Source organism: Odontomachus brunneus, unplaced genomic scaffold (genome assembly GCF_010583005.1).
Source record: "Odontomachus brunneus isolate Ranch 3 - 2012 unplaced genomic scaffold, Obru_v1 Obru_scaffold_003, whole genome shotgun sequence".
Lineage (NCBI taxonomy): Eukaryota > Metazoa > Arthropoda > Insecta > Hymenoptera > Formicidae > Odontomachus > Odontomachus brunneus.
The window spans coordinates 1,037,670-1,052,983 of NW_022639453.1; the positions used below are offsets into that span (position 1 = coordinate 1,037,670).

A 15,314-nucleotide genomic window follows, 5' to 3' on the forward strand; every position below is an offset into this window, starting at 1 on the left:
GATCGAAGGATGTTCCAGCCAACTAAGGCAAAATCAGAGGATGATCCAGCCAATCGGGTCCCACCCGTCGAACCGTAAGGTCGCCATTTTTGTGAATACTCTATTGTAATTGATCCTTTTTTACGGTACGTCTTAAGCCCATTCTACAATTGCGTAAGCGTAGTCATGAACGTAAGAGTCAACCAATCCGAATGTTTTATTCACTGATTGCTTTACTCTGATTGGTTGTCGTAATCACTTACAACCACTTACAACCACGTTCACGCAATTGTAGAATGGGCTTTACGTTACTGTTATGTCAATTCGTATGTGGCGCTCCTAAAGGTCGTTCTACATTAGTTGCAAGTCGATTGCATCTCTTGTTGCGGCAACCAATTAGAAGCGTCAATAGCACCATTGATGCTTCTGATTTGTTGTCGCAATAAGAATTGTATCTGTGCGATCGGCTTGTAACTAATGTAGAACGACTTTTATAGAGTTATCTACAATAGAGCATCGTACGTCGTAGCAGTAAGAAATTGATCAATTACAATCGATTATTCTTGTAAAACTCCAGTATGATTGGTCAATTTCTTACTGCTACGGCGCACATTTTCCATTGTAGATGGCCTCTATTGGCTCCTGCACACAGGACGCGGAAATGCTTGCAGCGCGGCGGAAGTCCGCGCGACAGCCAATCAATATGTTGTTTTTCCGTAAGAGCTAGAAGGTTATTACGGAAAGCAGCATATTGATTGGCTGTCGCGCGAACTTCCACCGCGCGGTAAGCATTACCGTGTCCTGTGTGCAGGAGCCATTACGAAGATTTGAGGAAGTGATATAACTCAACAATGGTTTGGACGAACCCTCATTTTTTAAGTAGTACTTTTCAGCCATGAGTCAGCCGTTCTCTTTATTCTCTCTTGAGAAATATTCAGTATTCAATGGGCAGTAACTTAGGTAAAAATGAAGTGATACGGAAAATATTTTGTAGTTTGAAGTTTCTAGTTTTCAACAATATTACTACCATAATATTTTCGTCATTTCTCGATAAGATACATCGAAATAAAGAAAACATAATCCCTCAATTTTGAATTTCATCTTTTAGTCGAATTTTTATATAGAAAAATTATTATGGAAAATTAGATAAATATATTTGATAGAGGAAAATTAAAAATCTTAAGCTGTAAAATACTTCTTGAATAATCTCATTATTTCTTTCCAAAGTTATTATTAAATTTCGTTTATTCGCTGTAATTAGAAAAATAATTTTATGTGCATTCTAAAAAAATATCGAACAGCTTATCAGACTAATTTCTATTTTGTAGTAATATGATCGCACAGAAACCTGACTTTTGCTTGTATCTATCATTTACATTACAACACAACCCGTCATAATAATAACTAATTATGCGCACTAATTAAGGGCGTAATGAGATACATGACGTACTGTTGGGGCAGGGCTCTTTCTTTTGTCGCCAACGTCGATTGCGCACGGGGATCCCTCTGACGGTGTCTCTCCTAAGCGAAGAAATCTATTGGATATACCTGCATGGATGAAAGAATAAGTGGATCGCTTTGGGGTTAGCTGCGGTTCTGCTGTACGTCGCTGCCAAAGTACGCCACGATATTTGTTCTGCGAGGAGTGTCGTTACGGCGAGTCGGTGAGAAAAACGTGGTCGTAGGATCACTAGGATCCTCCGAACAAACGTCAGGAATCCGCGCCGTTCTCTCTTTCGTTTCTCCGTTAGTTAGAACAAACGAAAATCGCGTGACCTATAAAAATCACACCTATGAGAAATATGAGCTTTCCGCGACCGTCGCCTTTTAACGAGATGCAAATTTGCGTGATTTATTCCTGAAGGCCAGCCGTAACAGATAGTCGTGTCGCAATAGAGTGTTGTCGCATGACATCGAAATCGTGTGAACGCACATGCCCCGAATATGAAACACGATATGACACTTGTTTGCGAGACATATTTCCCCTAATGAAGTTTGTAATTTAAGCTACGAATGTTTTCATCATTTGTTACGAGATAAAACGTACATATTTGTCGAGTCCGACCACTAGCATTAGAAGTTTAATGTTCTTTTAATCAAATTTTTCCTGTTAATATTCCTTGTTATTATCCACAGGTGGGAGAGGAGGTAGATCTTATAATGCAATTGTTTCTAAAAGAAACAATTGGCAATGACTGAAGACAGATTGCAATTGTCATAATGCATCTTTATCCACATTGGAATTAAGGTACACCAAATTCTTTAGTAAGATTCTCTAAAAATTCTACAATAAGATAATCTTGAGAGATTTAAGATAGCAATTAGTATATATTATGACATAAGACTGAGATTAGATTATGTTTCTCCAGATTTGCCTTTTCCTCCACTATGTTGGCTACACAATTGTTCAGTTCAATTGGAAATCGCTCAATTTCAACAGTATCATATCTACCAATTGATAACAAATGCTCGATCTAGTTTTTGTAAAGGCATAACTAAAGAATGATGGTAGCCTAGTGATGTGCCTTTATCTTTGGTGTTTTAATTTTACTATGACTGTGAGTATGTTACAAATTGTTTCATGTAACTCTGTAACAGCAACGAGATATCTTGATATTTTATCATCGATAAAATATCGATTTTATCATTTATTTCATGCATATATTTCATATCTTTCATATAGTAAATATATTCTCGCTAAATTTACATGCTCATTGATCACATGTGAGTTATGGATAATGTATGCAATATGGAATATTTCAAAATCGTGTTCAGCAGCAATTTGAGAAATAAGCAGAATTCAACAGGTTATAATTTTGACAAAAATGATGCTATCAAAATTATTTGAAAAGCAGTTTGGCCTCTCTGTATAGTTTTCAGCAATATTATTACATATTTCAGCCATAATATTTTCATCGTTTTTTGGCAGAATATATCAAATGAAATGAAACAACTCAATTTTTCAATCAAGTTTTTGATATATTGAAAAATAATTATGAAAATTTAAATAAACCATTTGATAGAAAACAATTTGCACCAAAGATGGATAGCTCGGAATATGAGATGATTAGGAACATGACGCTTCTCTTTTTCTTCGAACGACTGATGGACAAATCTGGCCCACGCACACTACACGATTTGAGTTGTCAGTTCGGAGCTAAGGGCTTCACGAAGGAGATGCGGCAGATAGCGGGAGGTTCACAAAGTGGTCTTAAAAAATTTCTATCGCAATATCCAGCTCTCTTCTTGATCGATGGCGATTACGTGTCCGTCAATACGTTCCAGCCGATCGTGGAAGAGGAGAGCGGTAGTAAAAGCGCAATTAAACGTGATTACGCCCGTGAGGCCGTAGAATACTTTACGAATAAACTGGTGCAGTACGGCATGGGTATTGAAGTGCCTATCAAAAGTCTCCTGGGTCACCGATCGCAGGCCTCGCCGGAGGTCAGGCATATATCCGGTCAGCACTACAAGGAGTTTCGTGACTTTCTCCTCAAGTATCCTGACGCGTTCGTGGTTACGGAGGATAACGTGATATTGAAGCAATACGAAGGCATGAAGCTAGAGCGATTGTTGGAGTTAGAGCCGGACATTCCGATCGATCCGGAAGTCACGGCGAAATTGTTGGACTTCTTCTGTGTATGTATCGAGCAGAAAGGTCCGATCTTGATCGACCAATTGTTCAATATGATGAGCGATAAATTTTCCCACGAGAGTTGGTTGTGCATATTCAAGATGCCTCAAGATCTGTCAACTTTCATCAAGATGTTTCCGGATGCGTTTCACGTACAGAGCAACCTGGTGACGCTGATAAGCCGGTCAAAATCTTCCGTCGCTACCGAGTCTACGACGGGTTCAGCCATGAAAACGAAGATCTCGAGCAGCGGCGGTGTCCGTAATCAGAGCAACAACAGCTTGACGCCGAACGCGTTGTCTGTCACCCCACCGAGTAAAATCCAGTTCTCGCAGCCGCCACAGCAATACTCGCAGCCGGAGAACGTCTGCAATAACGCCACTGCTCAACCGAATTCGCTGCAAAACGCGTATACATCGTCACCCGTCGTCGAAAGCAATAATAATTCACCGCCGGTGAGTCTGCAGCAGCAGACTCTCAAGCAGAGGATCAATACGCTCGTGATGAAGACGCTAGCGGACAACACGGAACGTGACCGTAGTCTGCAAACTGCACAGATGGGAGACGCCTGGAAACTGAAGGTTCTACAGCAGACCAGGGTGATAGTGTCACCGAGAGACAGTCTCCAGATCATAGAGGATATAATTAATCCTCGGAAGCCGCCTTCCGATGGCAAGATAGTCATCTCTTTTGACTGTGAGGGCATCAATCTCGGCGTCAAGGGGCAGTTAACTCTCATACAGATCGGTACGATGAGCGGTCAAGTGTACGTGTTTGATTTGTTCACATGTCCGAGTCTCGTTCAAAATGGAGGTCTTCGAAAGCTGCTGGAACATAAAAATGTTGTTAAGGTAATGTCATGATAACGTACCGAGATGATTTTTAACGATTGTAATAAGTCAATTATAATCTATAAAAGCCTGTAAGAGCTGTGCACTATAAGCGTTACTGTGCGACGATATTTATTAAAATTAAACCAATGCTTAAGCAATTTTAATTATTAATACATAATATGTAATAAATATTGTTGTAGTTCCCGACTCTTATAATTGATTTTTAATCTCAGAAATATTGTTTGAATGTTACAAGATTTACAGGTATATTATGACGTTCTTTCGATTTTTACAGACATTTTCCCTTTATATTTGGTTGTGTAATGTGCTAGCTCGTGTAATATGTTACTTGGTAAAGCCTCGGAAACTCTGTATATCGTGTTAATTATTTTAATTATTTTTGCTTTTACAGGTTATTCATGACTGTAGGAACGATAGTGTCAATCTGTATAATCAATTCAAAATTATGTTGACGAACGTTTTTGATACACAGGTAATATTCCTCGTTTTCATGCCTGTTTGTATAATTTTATATTAATATATCACATATCTTTTCGTTATATTTATATTATTTATATTATACATGAATTATATATACATTACATATGAGAATGTAATATCTTGTATATATAGGCTGCTCATGCAGTACTACAGTTTCAAGAAACGGGGAAGCCTGTGTACAAAGTTAAAAATGTTAATCTGAATACATTATGTGATCATTATGGTGCTCCGTGTAATCCGCTTAAAGAACAAATGAAGAACATTTACCGTAAGGATCAACGCTACTGGTCCCGACGACCGATGACTCGCGACATGCTGATTTACGCGAGCAGCGACGTTCTGAGCCTTGTACCTCAAGTCTATAATGCCATGTCCAGGTGCGTGTATTTTTGTGAATAAATATTCGTGGAATTACCAACAACAGCGAGCCTTCTAATAACGATTTATTATCAACAGACTTATCAAGCCGGAGGTACAAGGTCTGTTTGTAGAGCTGTGTGAGGAACAGATTCAAATGCATATAAGACCGACAGAGGTGAAAGCACGTAAGAAGCAACGAAAGGTCGAGACTGAAGTGGCAGATCTGAAAAAGAGAATGGAAGAGGCGACGAGCAAGAACATTGTACTAAGCAATCGTGAGATTCGACTCCTTCGCTATTTGGATCTTACCGAGGATGAGAAGGAAAAGCTTAAAGGGAGCTACAAAGTTGCGAAGAAACTGGAAAAGTTGGAAAATATGGGTCAGGATAAGGGCGACAGTAGTGACGACGATGATGAGGATAAGACGGACGATGTGGAGTATCCCAGTATGGAAAGTTACACTTCGGAAAATTCTCATTCTGGTACGATTGTTACGCTGTAAGAATAAAAGCTTCGTTAGTGCTTTTAAAGTATATGAAATTGATTATTCGTTTTACTCAAATTCATTGTTTGAAGTCAAAGCCGAACGCATAACAAGCTTGAAGTCTAATTAAGTGTTCTTGCAGTTAATCCTTCTTGGACTTCGTCAATCAGTTTCGTCAGTTCTTCTGCTACGTTTTAACAAACACAGTTTGATTCTGAAATATGACTTTCAGGTGGCATACTGTCACCCCGCAATGCCGATACTCCAAGCTTGACAGAATCGATGCAGATGGTGGACGAGATACTTTCGGACGGTCGGATGGATAGGCTGGAGAAGATTGAGAAATTGGAAGCCATACTCTCGGCAGTCACTAGCTCCGCGACTGACCAGCTTTCCGCCAACAGTGCAGAGGCATCTCCTACTAAATGCGTCTGTTCCTGTCAAGGCGACAAGATTGACAGCCCGCGGGCAACTATTGGAACTAGCGTGGCTTGCCAAACGCTTAGCACTGGTGATATAGTGATTACTAGAATCTTTGTCAGCGAGGAAGAAAAGGAGAGAGTAAAATTACTGAACTCGCCAAAAAAGTAGGTATTACAACTGCTGTGAAAGTAGTAGAGAAGTTGCCATTTATAGGTTTTTATAAAAGCGAATGAACGTATGGAATGAAGGAATTATAAGTAGTTGAGAAAATTTATCTATTTTAATGTAATATAAACGAGATTTTCATAGAGCAGAACCAGCGAAATCCAAACGGAATATGCTTTCTGTGCGTCTGCTCCCTTAAAAGTGTCTTAAACGAATAGGCCTTGTTATATACAAACGCCTTTCCGAATCTGACGGTATAGCAATCAGATTTTTAGGAAAAGGTTAATTAATTTTATACGAGGATGCACACACACGTATATATACACATCGTACGTTTAGTATTCGCTTGAAGATTGTCTTTCTTTGACGAGTTTTCAAGAAAGATCGAATGTGTTTTAAGTAACGATATGCGTAAGCACAGTGTGCGGACGAGAATATCGGTTTCGACAGTTCGCAGCAATTTGCAATTTTCGCAAATGCATCTTACGACGTTTGTCGTTAATCTCAGAATTAAATATAAATCGTGAATACTGATTAATCGGACGAAATTTATATACGAGTATCGGCAGAGTCCTCGTACTGTTCGTAGAAATATAACAATTGGCAACGCTTTTTATAATAAAGCGTCGCGGAATTAGTGGGATGCATATCATGCTTGCTGAAACGAAATATTTTTCCGTGAAGTACTGCATTAAAATCGCTGCTCGGTCTACGTTGCGCGTCACTCGAGATAAACAAATTCATCGGCAGTGTAAGAATGTAGAGCGTAACGGCATGTCTATCCAATTTATACAGCGAACGCTTGCTCTCGCGAGATTCAAGAAGCTTGTGCACCACGCGAAGTGATCTTACGCAGCCTCTCTCTTCCTTACACACATCGACTACAAATATAATTTATTTTCATATAGCTATACAAGTGCCAAGTTATATTATAGAATATGTACAGAGTAAAAGACGGATTAACAGATAGATTTTATATTTCTATTTAATTATACCTGCTTGTGGTGAATATAATTACGCTCGCACTTCCAATGAATGGGATTACAATTAGATAAGATTTCGATGTATTTATCATTCGTCGTGTCACAGTAGTAGATCTACCTTTAAACGGCATATCATTAGTACATAAACTGCCAATTTGTGTGGAACTGAGTGACGATTTCGGCTAGAGACCTCGATAAATCCATTGTCATCGCGAGAATCGCACAGGTGTTTTTAGTGCAATACTTTACACACGGACAAGTAACATTCAATATAATTACGCTCGCGTAATCCCGTTTTTAACACACTTGAACACGTGCTATAAGAATAACTGGAGAAGGAAGTCGCATAGGCGATTCATCGACACATTCTCATCAATTCCTACCAATCGAGAGAATGTGAGGCTCAAGTAATATCAAATCGTGTTCGACTATGTCGCGTTATTCGTATAAAATATGCCAGAAATTGTTACAATATATCTGGACAATCTACATGTAAATTGTTTTGATCTAATCAAAACACCGATTACTAGCAATATATTTTACAAATTCAAATTCTCGAGAATGCGAATTACGTACATTGGATGTTCCTTAGTATCTTAGTATCTTTATGTAGATGTTTTAATTATAATATTTCATCAATGCGTAAGAACTCTTTTTTGGGAAAATGTATAATCGTTGTTGCTACTAGAAAGGATTATTTAATTGGTCGTTACATTTGGAAACCAAATTATTATTTCGGCAATTCTATATGCCGTTAAGACATTAAAATACTTTCGTTAGAACAATCTTGAATTTTTACTGATGTGAAGATGATTCTCGATATACTGTAATTTTCTGTTAAAATTATAGTTACAAAAAAGTTAATTACATATTTCGATGTTATAGAAGTTTGATGAATAGTATTTTTATGAGATCTTTAGGCTTCTTTAATTGAATTTGATTTGTGTTATGAATTCTAGATTGAATGAAATGAATTTAATAGTCTATTATTATATAGACACATTTCTTGTATATCGATAATCGTTTGTATATTTTACTTATTAAGTCCTTTGTACTCATCGCTTGGGTTTGGCATGATGAGAAAGACACTTGGTAAAACATGTAAAGTTGTTACTCGCGCGATTCTAGTTCAAATTAATTTCAACTGAAATAATTTGTCATTGATATTTTTTCTGAACATTTTTCAATTGTTTAAATTCAATACCTTTGTTGGAGATTTATTGCGTAACTTAAGCTAGTTTTATAGTTCAGATGAGTGCGCAGATAGTTGAGAGAAAAATTTATATAGTATTTGCTTTGGTGATAATCTATTTTGTGGGTCCGATTCGTTCGTTATTTTGTTCATCCTGGTCTTTGGAAAAGAAAATGTCCTAATGCCATTCTATATTTATTACTATACATTACGTTTTCTTTTCCAATTATCCAGGTAATAATATTCTTACGAGCGATATTTTAAGCTTGGCCTAGAGAGTGTCATCCGGATTATTTTGTAATGCATTTGTATCAAGTCGATTATAGTAATTATACTAAACAAGGAACATCACAAAAATATTTATACAAAAGAATGCTAATTCACATAATTATTAACAATGACTAATTCGTTACATACCGAAATACATGCGAAATAAAGTCTAAAACAAATGTATGTAATAAAGGATATTACAAAAAAAAAACATCAGGCTTTTATATTTATATACTATCTGTTTGCTACTTTTTTTTTAAACTTGTCTTTCATCAATCTTTCCTCGTTTTCATTTATCTAGAAAAAGAAATGTTAAAGTTATAGAATAAAAATCTCTTGTATTTGTTTATATATATATATACACAGAGAGAAGCCTGAGAGCGGCTACGCCATATGTTTTGGGCGACACCGATTTTCACGCTGGTGCGATGCGCCATCTGCACCCATTTTTCAGATGGAACTACGTTCCCTACGCCCATTTTCAGACGATGCCGATAAAGCAGCGACTCGGTGCGTGTCTATTCTACTCCCATTTCCTGGCGATTCGTGTCCGTGCTAAGCGCATAATTGCGTAGTTAAAAACATGGACCATTGCGTACGAACTTATATTCCATTCAACATGCACATGATCTTTTGTAGTTGCCGAAATTAAGCAATAAATGCTAGCGCATGTAAGAGGATGACCGCGACGTACATCGAAACGTACGCGTGTTCCCACGTTTTACTTAAAGCAATGGTATTATTCGTAAAATTATAAACCACTAATCCCAATACACTAAAATGAGGAGAAGTCAATGATTTTCGAACAAAATCGATATCTTTTGTAGTTGCCGAAAGATAGCAAAAAATGTTGGATATAAGCACTGGATCATTCGTCGAGACATACGTCGCGCTCAATCTCTTAAACATGCCGTTAGCATTTATTGCTTAATTTCGGCAACTACAAAAGATATAGATTTCGTTCACAAATCACTAACTTTTTCAATTTATTCTACTGTAATTAAATGTTTATAATAGTACAATTAGTACTGGAGTAGTAAAGCGTGCAAGCGCGATATGAGCAAAAAATTCTGGCGGCAAAGAAGCACTTGACCGCCACGTCGAGACGTAAGCACGCTCCCTCGCTTTACCTAAAGCAGTGGTATTTTTCGTAATATTACAGACCACTAATTCCAATAGAGTAAAGTGAGAAGAAATAATTGCTTTTTAAACGAAATCGATATCTGTTGTAGTTGCCGAAAGAAAGCAAAAAATACTGGCGGCATATGAGCACTCGACCGCGACGTCGAGACGTACGCGCGCTTCCACGCTTTATCTAAAGCAGTGATGCTTTCGAAATATTATAAACCATTAATTCCAATACAGTAAAGTGTGTAGAAGTCTGTGCTTTTTAAACGAAATCGATACCTTTTGTAGTTGCCGAAAGAGAGCAAAAATACTGGCGGCATAAGCACTTGACTGCGACGTCGTGCTCAGGCTTTTACATGCCATTAGCATTTATTGCTTAATTTCGGCAACTACAAAAGATATCGATTTCGTTCAAAAAACATTGTCTTCTCCACACTTTACTCTATTGGAATTAGTTGTTTATCATATTACGATTAATACCACTGCTTTAGGTAAAGTATATAAATGCGCGGATGTTTCGATGTTGCGATCAAGCTCTTACATGCCGCTAGCATTTATTCCTTACCCACACAGCACAGAAATTTCAAAAAGCTTTCAGAAAGATTTCAAGAAGATTTCAGAAAGGTTCAATGTTTCTGAAACCTTTTTGAAAGCTTTTTGAAACTTCTGTGCTATCCCTTATAAAAATATCGTACTAAGAATCATTGATAATTACTTATTATCCAGTATTTTTAATACTGAAAATAAGTAATTATCAATGATTCTTAGTATGATATTTCTATAAGGGATGTGGGTATTTCTCGGCAACCACGAAAGATATTGATGTTATTTAAAGAGCACTAGTTTTTCCACAGTTTATGCTACTGGAATTAATGTTTTATAATAATGCGATTAATATCGTTGCGTTTTGTAGAGCATGGAAGTAGGTATGCTTTTCGCGGTCAGGTTCTCGCATATACACGTATGTACATATGATATTTCGTATGCATATACACGTAAATAAATTTATGACAGTGCGTAAAGAGAAAAGATCATGTGCATGTTGAATGAAATATAAGTTCGTACGCAATGGTCCATGTTCTTAACCACGCAATTATACGCTTAGCACGGACACGAATCGCCAGGAAATGGGCGTAGAATAGACATGCACCGAATCGCTGCTTTATCGGCATCGTCTGAAAATGGGCGTAGGGAACGTAGTTCCACCTGAAAAATGGGTGCAGATAACGCATCGCACCAGCGTGAAAATCGGTGTCGCCAAAACATATGGCGTGGCCGCTCTCAAGCTTCTCTCTGATAGATGGCACATGAGTATGTTAGAAGCTATGCCACACATGTAAATGAGTCTCTACATTTTGGCAATGACTACGTTAATATAATAAATTCTCTATATGAAAATATAACGATATGTTGAATATTAATTTTCCAACGCGTGTAATAAAGATGTGTTCACGTTTACTCACAACATTAGAAAGAAATGTAAAATCGCACAAGATAACCTCCTTGTATAGTGCACATAATATTCAAAAAAGACATTCTTCCACAACACGTGAACTATGGAACGTGTTATTTTTCGGAACAGATGATTTTGCTCTCGAGACTTTACGAAGTTTATATAATAAATAGTTAGTATTAATTATATTGATAATTAATTCTTGATTCCAGTGTTAGTACATATTTATAGATAATACATCTTCCAAAAAATAGCAACCTAAAACAGAATTCTTTCATCTGCAAAATAATGCTATTTCCTTTCATTTATTAAACATTAAATTGGAATTGCTTCCTGTATAGCAGAGCCAAAAAACTATGTCGGTTGGAAGTTGTGTCAGTATATAAAAAGAAAAAGAATTCCGTTATACAGTATGCAGAGGAAAAGGGAATTGTTGTTAACACATGGCCTCTTGAAAATAATCCACAGGATTTTCACATTGGGATAGTTGTTTCCTTTGGTCATTTGATACCATCAAATATCATTGGTTCCTTTCCACTGTAAGTTGCTCTATCCATTTTCACAAGTGTAGTTTGTATTTTGGTACATATTATCTTTTGTTACAGTGGCATGATAAATGTTCATGCTAGCTTACTGCCACGATGGAGAGGAGCAGCCCCAATAATATATTCCTTGATTAATGGAGATACAGAAACAGGAGTTACTATCCTGAAAATAATGCCAGAGAAGTACTCTTTCTTCTTTAAAATTCATAACTTTGAAAGTAATCTAGCCTGAGGAATGAGATTTCAAGTAATATAAATTAATGCAAGAGTTATTAAATTTAATTCTCTTCTGTATGTATAATGTATAAAATATTTTAAATATTGCTACATATGTTTTTTTAAAGTTAAAAGGATGAATATCACAATTTTAATATTACCTGGAATCTACTAGAGTTTTATACAAATAATTTCTCATGCACTGCTTTATTATTTCAGGTTTGATATTGGAGAGATAATAACACAGGAGAGAGTAAATATTCAAGCAAATGAAACATTACCGGAACTGTACGTGAAGTTAGCAAAAACAGGGGCAAATGTTTTGGTTAGTATGATAGAAAAACTGCCGGAAGTATTATTATCCTCGAGGCCTCAGGAAAGGATAGGCATAACATATGGTAACTCGTCTTTGTTATATTAAAAACAACAATACATTCAGTGTTTAAAGTATTTGAATTTTTTTCTCATTAATATCTTTTTGACAATTATACACATTATAGCACCTAAAGTTACATCAAAGATCTCTTTGGTCAAGTGGGACGAAATGACGGCGAAGAATGTGTATGATCTGCATCGCGGCCTTTTAGGATTGTATCCGTTAACAACCAAGTTCGGTGACACAGCGATAAAATTGCTCGACGTTCAGCAGGTGTCAAAACCAACTGATAGAACAATTCCGGAGGACGATGATGTACCAGGTGATTGTTATTATTTACCCCTGTACTGATTCAGTGTGGCACTAAATTAATTCCAACAATTGAAACGCTGTTTAAACCCTCAGTTTATTCCTAGGAAAAAAATTATTCATCTGAAAATTTAATTATTTTTGAATAAGATGTGCGTGATTAATGTGAGAAACTTTCTTCCAGGTTTGGTGCGATTTGATAAAAAGAGTAATTCACTAATCGTGACATGTAAAGGCCCAAGCTGGGTCTCGATAAAGAAGCTGATAGTATTTGGCCATTCGCCTATGAGGGCGATAGACTTCAGAAATGGATTTATGCAGGACAAAATGAAGAAACTACTTTTTCGGAGTAACATAATATAATTTACAGTGCTGCCTCTGTCTTCGACACTGTAAAGTTCTTTTGTAAACCTACAAAAATTTCACCCAGAAGGGAAAACGGATATAATTACATTAAACTTTTATTTACTATAATAGTAAGTTATAGACTTAGAATGTACTAAATATAATATAGACGCAGTGACTTCACTGTGAAAATAATAAGCTGCTTGTCGTGTATTAATATCTTCTTGAGCATCGGACGCGGATAAATTATTTTGCTCATCTCAGAACTTTGTGTAATTTTGCATTTAAAATAGTATCGTATCTTCTTGCTTTATGCAAAAATATTCTCTTTTGTACACTTCTTTTATTTCTTATTTTACAATTTACTTAGAAACCTTTTACGCAAGAAGCACGCGCTATATGAAACTATAAAGCGTTATGATGAAAGTCTGTAAAAGAATTCATAAGAAATCAATAGCGCGAACTGTGCTATAATATAACGTAAAACCTCCAATAAATTATACTTTGGAGTGGAATTTTCAGTAATAATTCCCAAAATTCATTTTGTTTCTAATTACAGAAAATTTTCTCTATACTTTGATATATATCTTATAGAAAGAAAAACGTAACGACATTGGGTGTGTATGTGTGTGTGCGTGTGTGTGTGAATGTCTTATTTATATAAACGTAGAATTGTAGCTGCAGATAGAAAATTGTTGATATTAAGTCTCAGATTCAGAGGCCTGAAATGAAAGAAAGATTTTTACCATGAAAATCTCTTTCTTTTATTACACTTAATGTGCCGGTGATATATATCCCCACTGACAATATTAAATTCGAAGATCCGAAAAGGACTTCAGAATACTTCAACGTATTATTTTCTAGTCTGCTGCAGATAAGATCACATATAAAAATAAAGATAAATATAATTTAATTTGTGCATCAGACAAAAAGAAAAAACTGCATTCCCTTTTCTTTAGTATATTAATTTTTGGCGTTTTCATTAGACGACGTCATATATTCCCACATTTAATTCACTTCAATATGAAATCAAATCAGTCAGTTACTCGTATACATATTTCAGATTAAAGTACTTTTTATTTTGTCATATCTGTGCTTATTGTCTACAAGCATCTGTTAATGGTGTAAGTGTAATTGTCCTGATTTATTGTTTGGTGTCTTAGAAAATATTGTTGTCTTACACAAATACCACAATATCGTGTGCACTCTCGAGAACTATGCTAGGTAAAAAGACAAAGGAATGCCTATCTAAAGAAAAATAGTTCTTCACATCGCACGGCTATCTATTGTGGACTTCCATGTGTCGATATATAGACAAAATAGAAAGTACATCAATCTAGTATTGAAAAATATTGGCGTTTACGAACAGTAAAAATTTATGAACTTACACTAGGGTCGCAGTCGGCACAGTGCCACGAATAGCCTCTCCTTTTCGGAGACTTTTTCACAGGAGGATCTAAACAAGTGAAGTGATAACACTTCTTACATTCGTCACACCTAGAACAGAAATGATCGACTCGTAATGTGAAAAATCGTTAAGAATATAAGCTATCTTCTTGCTTGTCGTAGTCCGCAGCTCTGGAATACTCACATAACGAGATTCTGGTTGGTACCGGGAGTATCACAGACATTGCATTGCGTCAAAAGGTCCGTGTCCTTCCCTTTCTTCGCAGTTCCTGTCGGCCAGCGACTACTGCTATTCACAGATGCGTTTACCGGCGGCGGCACGTTTGCAGCCGGCGGCGGCAGAGGTGGCGGCGGTGGCAGTGTGATTTCGGTACTCGTGGAAGTGGCCACAAACATTTGCGGACTTGATTCTGAGGCCACATCGCCTTCCGGTCGTGGAATTGGTTTTATCTACGTTCGACGACAACGATTTAACAATATGAATTTATATAAACACAATAATGCAATAAAATAGGGAGATAAAGCGGATATACTTTTATCGTAATCCTCCGGTGAACTTCTGGTTGGCCTTGCAGTTCTGGATTTTCTATATCAAGACTTTTCCTCTTGTGCTTCCTTTTTCTCTGTTTGATCCCGGTTATTGGATCAGGAGTATATCTCTTGTGCTTTTCCCTGATACAATCCAAGTTTATATATATATATATATATATA

The 15,314-nt window shown here is 36.7% G+C and overlaps 3 protein-coding genes across 7 annotated transcripts in view; 2 read left to right on the top strand and 1 right to left on the bottom strand.

Moving 5' to 3' along the window:
- The first annotated feature begins 1,452 nt into the window (after positions 1-1,452).
- On the top strand, positions 1,453-9,034 carry LOC116843777 (egalitarian protein homolog). Of its 3 annotated transcripts, none has more exons than XM_032814542.1 (8): positions 1,453-1,596; positions 2,116-2,227; positions 2,349-2,537; positions 3,003-4,464; positions 4,859-4,939; positions 5,080-5,324; positions 5,404-5,789; positions 6,024-9,034. In XM_032814542.1, the coding sequence occupies exons 4-8, from the start codon at positions 3,022-3,024 to the stop codon at positions 6,380-6,382; spliced, it is 2,514 nt and encodes an 837-aa protein (XP_032670433.1). In that variant the 5' UTR covers positions 1,453-1,596; positions 2,116-2,227; positions 2,349-2,537; positions 3,003-3,021; the 3' UTR covers positions 6,383-9,034. The 3 variants fall into 3 exon arrangements, with proteins under 3 accessions (XP_032670433.1, XP_032670430.1, XP_032670439.1); XM_032814539.1 differs by having other exon boundaries at positions 1,492-1,643; XM_032814548.1 differs by lacking the exon at positions 1,453-1,596 and adding an exon at positions 1,650-2,022.
- Positions 9,035-11,236: 2,202 nt separating this feature from the next.
- On the top strand, positions 11,237-13,394 carry LOC116843814 (methionyl-tRNA formyltransferase, mitochondrial). Its single transcript, XM_032814592.1, has 6 exons — positions 11,237-11,577; positions 11,747-11,944; positions 12,011-12,133; positions 12,386-12,564; positions 12,667-12,864; positions 13,036-13,394. The coding sequence occupies exons 1-6, from the start codon at positions 11,360-11,362 to the stop codon at positions 13,212-13,214; spliced, it is 1,095 nt and encodes a 364-aa protein (XP_032670483.1). The 5' UTR covers positions 11,237-11,359; the 3' UTR covers positions 13,215-13,394.
- LOC116843799 (PHD finger protein 14) overlaps positions 12,601-15,314 on the bottom strand; it is an 8,055-nt gene continuing 5,341 nt past the window's right edge. For 2 of the 3 annotated variants that reach the window (XM_032814560.1, XM_032814578.1), the window contains exons 11-14: positions 15,137-15,275; positions 14,788-15,053; positions 14,585-14,693; positions 12,601-13,918 (exon numbers count right to left, since the gene is read on the bottom strand). In XM_032814560.1, coding sequence (XP_032670451.1) covers positions 13,898-13,918; positions 14,585-14,693; positions 14,788-15,053; positions 15,137-15,275 — 535 coding nt within the window. In that variant the 3' untranslated portion in view covers positions 12,601-13,897. The remainder of the gene's footprint in view (positions 13,919-14,584; positions 14,694-14,787; positions 15,054-15,136; positions 15,276-15,314) is intronic. The other variant, XM_032814569.1, reaches the window with a different exon arrangement.

What these genes read in the sequence shown, in the direction of transcription:
- LOC116843814 (XM_032814592.1), top strand. Translation starts at nt 11,360, where the DNA reads ATGTTGAATATTAATTTTCCAACGCGTGTAATAAAGATGTGTTCACGT. An exon ending in AAGGATAGGCATAACATATG is followed by an intron (nt 12,565 to 12,666) that starts GTAACTCGTCTT and finishes TACACATTATAG; the next exon opens with CACCTAAAGTTACATCAAAG. An exon ending in GGAGGACGATGATGTACCAG is followed by an intron (nt 12,865 to 13,035) that starts GTGATTGTTATT and finishes ACTTTCTTCCAG; the next exon opens with GTTTGGTGCGATTTGATAAA.
- LOC116843777 (XM_032814542.1), top strand. Translation starts at nt 3,022, where the DNA reads ATGGATAGCTCGGAATATGAGATGATTAGGAACATGACGCTTCTCTTT. An exon ending in CGAACGTTTTTGATACACAG is followed by an intron (nt 4,940 to 5,079) that starts GTAATATTCCTC and finishes TTGTATATATAG; the next exon opens with GCTGCTCATGCAGTACTACA. An exon ending in TTCGGAAAATTCTCATTCTG is followed by an intron (nt 5,790 to 6,023) that starts GTACGATTGTTA and finishes TATGACTTTCAG; the next exon opens with GTGGCATACTGTCACCCCGC.